At 42.6% G+C, this 10,699-nt stretch overlaps 1 protein-coding gene across 17 annotated transcripts in view; it reads right to left on the bottom strand.

Moving 5' to 3' along the window:
• Window positions 1-366: 366 nt before the first annotated feature.
• Window positions 367-10,699, bottom strand: part of STXBP5 (syntaxin binding protein 5) — a 1,512,194-nt gene continuing 1,501,861 nt past the window's right edge. For all 17 annotated transcript variants that reach the window (XM_078649248.1, XM_078649254.1, XM_078649249.1 and 14 more), the window contains one exon: window positions 367-2,193. In XM_078649248.1, the coding sequence (XP_078505374.1) occupies window positions 2,152-2,193 (42 nt within the window). In that variant the 3' untranslated portion in view covers window positions 367-2,151. The remainder of the gene's footprint in view (window positions 2,194-10,699) is intronic.

Genomic DNA, 10,699 nt, shown 5'->3' with positions numbered 1-10,699 from the left:
TTGTAGAACAATCAATGAAGGGTGATTTGCAGTCAGACAACAAACAATGCATGGTAAAAGGCAGCTTACTGTTGAAGTTTGAACAGCATGGTAGCTTCTAAGTAAATGCATGTAGTCATAACCTGCGTGATGGCTGCATCTTTTAGCTTAGTTGGTTAGCTACGGTATGAGCAGTGACGTTAGTGCCCATGGTACATAAATGCTTAGCTTTTTAATAAATACAATATATATGGTCTTCAAAAAAATGTCAGTCCAACAATCGCACAAGAGACAGAACCATATTGCTTGATGTCAAACAAACATACAACAAATGAAAGACCGATGAATAATTAATTTGACAATGGAAGAACGCAATCATCCACATACTAGAGATGAGACATATTTACTGTAAACTTTCTACACAGCAGTGCACCTTTTCCATTGGATGTAAACAAAAAAGAGAAAGACTATTGAACGGATTAAGCAGGTCAATGCGAGTGTGATAATTCCGATGAGATTCGTTTGCTTAGCGACGTGTTCCTGAATTGAAAAAGTAAATTACACATAGCATCCAGTACATATAACAATTATTCTACCTTTCAAGATAAAAACAGTTGGATGTCTGTTTGCCAATTTGAAATAAGGCTGTCGAAGGCATAACTGAACGTGGAGAATGGAAATAAAATATCCTCACTTTGGCTAAGGTCGTCTAACCATTCAAGATGGATAGAGGCAATCAACAACTTTACAAAACAGGCATCCTTCAATATTGATCATGTTGGAACTTGTCTTTCTTCTTTTGCAGGTGCAGTCACTCAAGGGTGGGTATAAAAGGCATAATAACCCATTTTTTTGGTTTCTGATTTCCATTGCACCTACTGAAAACACAACAGTTCACTGTCATAATGATTTCTTTCTTAATAAACAATTATAAGGAAATTCCATTTTCTATCATGCCAACTTAAAAAATAAAATTAATATATGTGCTCAAAAACGCACATGCTATAGGTAAATGTTCAAGGGTACATGCTTCCACTCCCCACCTCACTGGTAATTTCTGTCGGTGTACACTTCTTTAGATCTGAGATATACGTATTTCACTTGGTTGCAATTAACCAAATGTTGATGTTAGCCTTATCCAAATATTAAAATACTGGCGTTTCACAATATTTGTAACCCATTTTCTTCAAAGGAACATTCTAAAAACAAGTTATAAAACTCACAGCATGAATGAACCCGTGGCTAATTCCAACATATTTTAATATCTGGAAACAATAAAATAACTTTATCTGCTGAACTGATAAGAGCACAGTTGATAGACATTGAAGTATTCTCCTCGCCACAATGTTTCCACACTGCACATCTGCAAAAGAAATGCAAACTCCCAGCATGCAACGTGGTTCGGTCATATTGTGCACTTGTTTTTACTTCGTCTCTTGCACTTTACAGAGCATGGACTGAATACAGAATACTACATCAGCTGTCCATGAATAGTCTTTTTCTTCACAGGTCTACCACTGCATTATCCTTTTTCAATATACTGTACAGTAGGCGTTCCCATTTGTCCAGCCTCTTTGTTGTAAGAGATGATAAAAAACGAACATACTTTTTCAATGATGGCAAGTTCTAGTAAGTTCCATGGATAGCTAGGAGTAGGTTAGCTGCCACTAGTCCAATCAGACAGCCCATGACTTTAGCTAATCCAGCTCTTGGACCCCTGATTTATTGCCTCCTCCCACAGGAGGTTAATAGAGGTTAATACACTGGCAGCAGATACAATAGCGCAGAAACTTTTGGCATATGAAATTTTCACATAGGAATGATCCAGCTCTGCGCAGATTGCTCATCCCTCACCATTACCGCATCATTGTCCTTGGCCACAGCTGAGTCCTCTTTGCTCCATTCTTCACTTCCCAAGCGTCATAATATCCAATAGCCGTGAGAGAAACACTTAAGTTTGATTGTTGTAATATAATGCACCTCAGTTAAAGCCACGTGACTGAGGTAAAAAAAAAAGTGTATGATTTGTGCTAGGAAACAACCGTATCCATTGATAAATTTCTTTCCCAATCCCTCTTTCCCGCCCCAAAATGTCCAGCAAAAATAAATGAAGAGAAAATGGATGATTTCTATTTTTTCTTCTGGATGAAATTAATGATGAAATTTGGGTTATCAGAATTGATACCACTTCTTGTCTTTGTATTTCATCATCATCTAATAAAAGGAAAACATATACAAGCCTGATTAGTAAAGTGCATAAACATGTCAGTAGATTAAACAAAACAATCTCAGAACACACTGTTAAATATCAATGGCTATCAAAGTTTAATGAAGAAACAGGAAGTAACAGAGTTTGGTTATGGGCAATCTTACATTTATATCTAATAATCCAAATGGCTATAATATAAGACTTTGACCTGCATATCTGAAAGGTTTAAAGAGCACGGATGGAGAAAACATCGAACTCAGAATAGCTTCAGTGCATAATTCATGCTTTTTTCAGGGGCTCGTAGAAAAGAAGATGGTTACATATAGATAACTAACATTTAAGGTAACTTATCATATTCACCTATATACTCATTGCTTCATCCTTTTCTTTTTAAATTCTCAAGAAAGACTAAAGCACATGCAATGGATTACCATTTACCACTGTACACCCAGTCCCTCATCACACATGCATAACTGGCCATTACTAAATCATATCTCTCTGTCTCTGTCTACCACTTGCAGTAGGACTAAGACAAGATCCTGCAAGTTCCTAGATTCCATAATGGATCCAGAGGCTAGCTGTCCTGTCAATATGACCTGGATTCCACAGTCCAACCCGGTTTGTTTGTCAGTTGAAGAACGGACACCAAGTCAAAGCCTATTGTACAATGACCCATCAGTAACCTTCATGATATTAGCACATCAGTTGACCGTTCCTCATGATGAATGAATGAAGTAATGTTGTAAAGTGAGCAATACCGGTGAGTGTCTTAGCACTATGCGAATCAAGTTGGGGGTGGAGAGGTCACCAACCTGGGCGAGGGTCTAAGGTGTTGCACAGTGGAGTGGAAATAGCCAAATCTTCAGTTCTTTACAGAATTGCCGCAGGATGGGTTGTGAGCGAAGTAAGAGAGGCAGGGAATTCCATAGCTTTCCACCGCAGTATGCAAGCGGTCTTCTACCCCATTTTGCTCTGTTAATTCTTTGAACAACGGCCATGTGAACAGAGCTTGATCTGATGTTCCTGCTGGGCAAGTACCAAGAGAACTGATCATGGAAAAAAGAAGGACCGGTTCTATAAAGCGCCTTGTGGGTTAAACACAGAGCCTTAAAGGATATCCTCTTCTCCACCGGCAGCCAGTGAAGGTCAAAGAGTAGGTGAGAAATTGGTTTGAACTTCAGTAGTGTTCTTGCTACAGCATTCTGTAAAGATTGCCGTTTTTTATCAGGTATTTGGAGGAGCCTAGATAGAGGGCATTGCAGTAGTCCATTTTGGGGGCGATGAGCCATCAGCACCGTTTTTTGCAGTTCAAATGGCATGAACGGGAGAATTGTTTTTAGGACCATCAACATAAAAAACCCAGTTGATGTCACCACATTCATTTGGGAAAAAACCCATAGTTTGGCGTCTCAGATTACTCCCAAGTTTCTTGCCTTATCCACTGGATGAGTCAATGCCCCAACTCAGAGGGCCACAAGGATGCATCCCAAAAGGAGGTCACTTTCCTAAAAAGCAGAACCTCTGTTATGTAAGAGTTTAGCTTAAGAAAGTTTCTCTGCATCCAACCTGCGACTGCGGCGATGCACCTGCAAAAGTTGTGTGCATCATTTTCCACATGTGATGAAATGGATACCACTATCTGTGTATCATCCGCATTGGATAACACAGCCAGGCCAAAACTGTGAATGAGTTTTGCCAAGGGCATGACATACACATTGAAAAGGGTGGGACTGAGTGCAGAACCCTGAGGCACCCCACGGGGGAGAGAGAATGGTCTAGACTTTACATCTCCAACATCGACTCACTGCTGTCTACCTTCAAGGAACGAGCTCAGCAATATTAATGCAGTATTCCTCAAGCCCAGAGAATGAAGACGTTTGATAGGAAGTGCGTGGTGAACAGTATTGAAGGCGGCGGAGAGCTCCAATAGGATTAATGCAGTTCTGCAGCCCTTGTCCACTGTATCTTTTATTTCCTCAGATGCAGCCATTAGGGCGGACTCCGTACAATGTCTTTCTCTAAAATCGAAATGTGAGGGGTCGAGCAGCTGGTTTGTGTCCAAAAAAGTTAGTATTTCCTCATTAATTGCCTTCTCTAAAATCTTGGCATGAAACAGAAGACTGGAGATGGATCTGTAGCTTTCCACCAGCTTTGGGTCAAGGGATGTTTTTTTCACCAAGAGCAGAATGGAGGCTTTTTTTCCAGATATTTGGGTAATGCCCTGAGCTCAATGCCATATTTAGTAGTTTCTTCAGCGGCCTGGCCACCTTGCTGGCCACCAGATTGAAGACCCGTAGGGGACAAGGTCCGAGGGGGCTCCGGATTTAATGGACCCTATGAGATTTATCGTTTTTTCCCACGTCAGAGGTGAAAACATCTCAAGAATGGGAGATTCACAGGGCCCCAAGACTGATCCGGGGTGTAGTGCTCTTCTTGATACGGGGAAGAATCAATGCTCGATGTATTCAGAGAAAACACTTGAAAAATAGAGTTGACCTGGAGTTGGAAAAAGTCCGCCAACTTATTGCAGAAGGATACATCAGGTACAAAGATGTTACAATTTTTTTTTTAGACAGATTTTTGACTATTTTAAAAAGTTCCATGGTCGAGTTTGCGGCTAGTTTGATTTTCCCAGAAAATTATCTGGTCTTTTCTGCTTCGATTATTTATTTATACTCGGAAAGCACTTTTTTATATTACATTATTTAATCTGGAAGATAATCTCTGCTCCATTTCCGCTCCTGATGTCTGCACTTAAGCTGCGCAGCTTTTAGAGCCAGCGAGAACCAGGGGCTGATGGGTGCCACACCACATCCAGCCAGCTAGTAGAGTTAATTGCTGCATTATCAATGTTATTGTCGGGAGCAGGAGCTGACTCAGAGAGAGTACCCTGCAGATCCTCTACTTTTAAGATTTTTCCATGGTCTGTATTTATTAGTTCTGATTGTGTTGTTAGGTGCCACTCTATTGTAAGGAGATATCACTGAAAAGAAGACTGCCGTGTGGTCCGCCCATAAAAGTGGCAATATTTGATCTATTTCCAAATGTGCGTTGTTTGTAAAGATTCTATCCAACGTATGGTTTGCCACAAGAGTGGGAAGATCAATTAGTTGGTGTAAGTTAAAACACTTGAGCATATCCACCAGGTGACCAGTGTCACCATTGGAAGACAACTCGAGATGAAAGTTGAAATCTGCAACAATCGTGAAGCTTGCATACATTAGTTCAACAAAAAGAGAGGTAGGGAAAACGTAGTGGTACACTCTTAATCCCCAAATATATCGTTCAAAACAAGGAAAGAGTGTAGAGAGACTCTCAATAAGACAACCAGAACAAAAAGTATACAAAACCAGTTGGGTTTGCATAGACGCTTGCATACATTATGCAGGATTCTATAAAGGACAGGATTTTGTGAACAAAACTAGCTCTTGGGCCCGGAGGACGATAGATTTGTAAATGTGTGTGATTTGTTCTTTTTTATACTGAAAAGGAGTGCTTCACAATCTAGATGAAATACTGGAGAGAAACTGGCATCAAGCGAGTTGCGATAGATGATCACTAGCCCTCCACCTCTTTTGTCTGTTCTGTCTAGCCTTTCAATGTTGAAGCCTTTAGGCATAGCGATTTTGATGTCCGGATCAGATGTACTGTCTGCCTAAGTCTCAGTAAGGAAAGTAATATCAGGATCGTATTGAGACAAGGTCCGCAAATTCGTATTTTTTTTTTGATAAGTGATCGGGAGCTGAGCAGCATACAGGAGTGTACCTTCGTGGCCGGTTAGCCTATTCGTTGCCTCTAGTCAGGAGTGTGGAGGCGACAGGCCGAGGCTGAGCGTCCAGTATGGGAGTGAAATTACACCATAGCCACATGTATTTATCGGAGCTGATGGAAGAGTTACTTACCTTCAGTAACAATATATCTGGTAGAGACACAGGAGTCAGACTGGATTCGGAAAATCTTTTTTCCCAGCAATACCTATGCAAGCTGGGAGGTGGCGTCGCTTGGCTCCGTCCTGATGTCGTCCACGGAAGTGACATCAATGGAGCCATATATGCCCCACCCGGCGTGCTGATGTCAGTTTTCTACGGACTTAAAGCTCCTTTGTAGCCTGCAATACCAAAGGAATCAATGCTTATTTCTCTTATGAACAGTAGGACAGAAATGTCAGCTCCAATAAAGCTGATCGATTCAAATGCTCCAGATGCTTTGACCGTTACTATTGGACCTGTTGTGACTCTTTATAAGTCAATACGATTGATAATTTGGCTGTACCTACTGGAGTAAATAGAGTACATTGGAGTTCTTCAGATCGGACAGTGAAATCACTCATTTACATGTCCATGGTTCCGAAGTGGGCCAATAATGCTGCTGTGAATATTGTCCCTAATCAGACACAAGCTGACATAACGTAAAGAATGGTGCAGTGGTTTCCACCTTTTTATTGTCCCAGACCGAGTGGACCTCCTAAACTGAATTCTCATACTTCAAACACGACTCTGCCAATCTGTTTCAGCTCCAGATTCATATGTACTAAATGTACAGCCTGGAATGAATGCACATTTTACTAATGGAAGTTTAAATAGTACAGGAGAGCAGTCAGGGATTACTTCTCAAGAACTTGATGAATGGCTAAAGGGATACAGTACTCCAAATAATCGTGGTTCCGTTATGGTTTCAGTTTCAGCTCCAATTATAAATTCAGTTTCATCACAATCTTCAGTTTCAAGTTCAACCCGTATTTCAGATATGGTTGCATGTTCAAGTTCAGCACATAACTCAGTTCAAATAAATAGATGGATGTGAGCCGATTAAAAGTTGAATTAGAAGAAATAATTCTGGGAACACTTAGCCCTGTAAGATTTGAGGCTCACGAGGAGGGGGGGAACTGTTGTTTCTCTGTAAAACGACTTATGAGAGATTTTTTGAATTGGCTCAGACATATTGGGTAGATATTCAAAATACAAAGGGTTTGCAGAGATTTTACAGGATGGATTTTACCAAGAAAGACATTGTGAACATGGGAGAACCAGGACGGAAATTACAGATAAAAAGAGCTAATGAAAATCCGAAAATGAGATGACAGACAAACGTGGGAAGACAGATGGTCGAAAAAGAAGGAAACAAAAAGAGTTCATGTGCAGTCACCTACTGATTGCTATATTGGCAGTGATGGGAATGTGCAAATGCTTTCTACGAGCGAAGTACCTTGACGAGGATATGCTCATGTGCCATGAAATAGACAAGATATTTTGTCATTTATGAACGATTTCCCTAGATTGAAAGAAAAGCCAGTGGAATGGTACAAGCAGGTCGAACGATTTGTGACTATCTTGAGGGTTTTGTGGATTGATTTAAATACTTTTATTTGAAATTGTGGTTCCAGCAGATTTATGGGCTGAATGTAAGAGTACCGTGGATTGCCCAGAGGGAGAATTCCAAGCGATTCTAGAACAGGTGCACCATCTTCAGAGGTAGAAACGAAATACATTCAAGTGATAACTCACTTGAAGAATAAGGTTCCCCCAGAGAAATTGATTGGATGAAGATTGACAGGATGACCCAAGAGCTGAAAAACTCAGTAAATTCTTTTTATGAGAGGTTAGTACAGATTTTCATACAATATTGAGGAAACAGATGTTGGACAATTTGTTTATATGTTTGTCAATGGTTTGAGACCTGAGATTTCTGAAAGGATTCACCAGAGATATTTTGTTGGCAGAATAAATCTGTGAACAAAATATTGCGCTTTGCAAAATTTGTGCAGATGATATTGACCTGAGGCATAAGAAACTCAAGGAGAAATTAATGATTACGCAGATAAAGGCGATACAGAAAGGACAGAATGAGATGGGTTTTGAGAACACAGGACAAGAATATAGAGGTTATTATCAGGTTCCGATGAGGCAGGGTGTTAATGGTTTCCAACAGCAGAATTTCCTGTCGCAAGGTATAGGATGTGGTGGTGCTGTAGACCCTAGAACTGGTGTTGAGGTGTCAATTTTGAAAAAGACAAATCCATGTAATGCGTACGGAAAGCCTGGACATTGGAGATGCAAGTGTAAGTCTGTTCTAAATAATATGGTAAATCAGATGCTGAATGTGGATTACGCACAGTCTCACAGGAATAACATGGGACAGACTCAGCATATGCAGAGACAGAGAATGCAGAATTCTAATGTAACACAGCAAATGTAAATGCCACAAGCTCCTATGCCAGTGGCTCTAAAACCTTTTCGACCTGTGGCTCTCTTGATCCATTGGCCATTGCCTGTGGCTCCCCAAAGTTAATTGTTTGGGAGGATGGGGGGAGGGGGGTGTAAGCCCTGCCTTGGGAAAACCTGCATTTTTCTTCCTGAAAATAATTGGGAAGGAGCTGATAAAGGTTTGATGATCATATACGCAGGGTGTTAAGTATTACTAAGGCAGCGCCTCTAATAATAAAATATCCATAGTTACCCTTCTTTGCCGATACTTTTTTAAGAGGACCTTCTCAAACATTTATATCCCACTTACAGTGCTAGATAGCACCCCTATGCATGTAGGACCCATTGCCAAAGTGTTTCAGCACTTGAAGAATATTTGCATGCACTTCCATTTCTACCCATGGCATTTGTGCCAACATACCTGTCTCAGCAGGGTGACTCACGATCTTTTAAACCACATACAGCTTTATTTTATTTTTTTTAAAACAGATTTTATTGACAGATCACATATAAATCGCAGAGCTCCGTACCCCAGAGGTATCTGCCAGGCAAAGATACACATTTGTAACATCGCAATCCATCATGACTTTTGCATATGTAACAAGAGAACACAATCATTGCAACGAACAGCCCCACCTCCCTCCCCCTTCCCCCCCTCCCCCCAACTGTCCCTCCCCCCCGCCCCTCCCGGATCCCTCCCCACCCCCCACGCATGGTTACGAACATAGCGGCAATCAGTGTACACACATCCATTGACACAGCACTCTCACATGTCCAGTATCGGGTCCTGTTCTGGCGGAGGTTTGAGCCATATACCCCGGAAATCAGCCCACCGCTTCCAAATTTTGTAGTGCTTACGGAGGCATCCCGGGGCAAAAAATATGGTCTTCTCCATCCCCATGCAAAAATCTAGACCCCTCTTCCACGCTATCAGTGACGGGGCACTCGGATCCTTCCACGCCCTGGCTATATCTCTTTTGGCCACTGTGAGCCCAAGCAGCAGTAGGTGTCGCTTGTATAGGTTACCCCCCACCCCATCCATCACATGCAGAAGGCCCAGTCGTGGCGTACGTGGGAGCACCCACCCAAGTGCCTCATCTAATCCATTCCATACCCCATTCCAGAACCTATCTAATTGGCTACAACTCCAAACCGTGTGCAGGAAAGTTCCCACCTCTTGACCACATCTAGTACAGTCCGGAGATACAATGAGACCCGCCTGCCACAGCCTCCGCCTAGTAAAGTACACCCTGTGTAGGTATTTAAATTGGATTAGCCTAAGGCGGACAGATATGGCTGCTCCTCTGGGGCTTGCCAGAGCCTCATTCCAATCCTCCTCCTCCAGTGTCCCAACATCTTCCTCCCAGTTCTCCCTCAACTTCTGCAATGTGGAGGAGCAGTGTATGATCAGGGACTGGTATATGCGTGATATCTTTTTAGTCTCAATATCGCCCATGAATACTCTAGCTTCTAGAGGGCTAAACTCGGGAAGGGAAGTCAACCCCTCCAGGTGTGGGGCCAGAGCATGGCGGAGCTGTAGGTAGCGGAAAAATTGAGTGCGGGGCATATTATATTTCGTACTCAGCTCCTGGAACGACTTGAGTGACGTCCCTGACATGACATCCCCCAATTTAGATATCCCGATGTCGTCCCACCCCTGAAAGCCCTGTAGTGCTGCCAGGCTAGGTAGACGGCCGTTACGCCAAAGGGGAGTTTCTTCGGTCATGGTCTGCCCCCACCCCATCCGACGCAGGGCTTGTCTCCAAATGTCAAACACTACCTGTGTCACTGGTGGCAACACCCTACGCCTCTGTGCCGCGTACAGGAGTATGTGTAGTGCATGGGGCTCCATCAGAAACCACTCCAGAGCATAGGCTGGATCCCCCCTGTCCCCATACCACCATTCATTCAATACTAAGAGATGCGAAGCTTGGAAATAGGAGCGGACATCAGAGGTTGCCAAGCCCCCACAATACGTTGACCGAAAGCATGTGCACAGCGCCACTCGGATCGATCCGCCCACCAAAAGGAATTGTCCTAGAACCGAGTCCACTTGTTTGAATCAAGGAGGTGAAATACGATAGGGATGGTTTTGCAGCTGGTAAAGCAGTCGAGGCAGGGCCACCATTTTAAAAATAGCCGATCTGCCATATATGGTCAGGGGCATGCGGGACCATATTTTAATATACGCCCGGGTCCGTTCCCAGACTGGCGCCACATTTTGCAACATTGCGGCAATCAGTGTACACAAATCCATTGACACAGCACTCTCACATGTCCAGTATCGGGTCCGGTTCTGGCGGAGGTT

Source organism: Lissotriton helveticus, chromosome 6 (genome assembly GCF_964261635.1).
Source record: "Lissotriton helveticus chromosome 6, aLisHel1.1, whole genome shotgun sequence".
NCBI classification, from domain to species: domain Eukaryota; kingdom Metazoa; phylum Chordata; class Amphibia; order Caudata; family Salamandridae; genus Lissotriton; species Lissotriton helveticus.
This window is presented reverse-complemented; position numbering and strand designations above follow the sequence as displayed.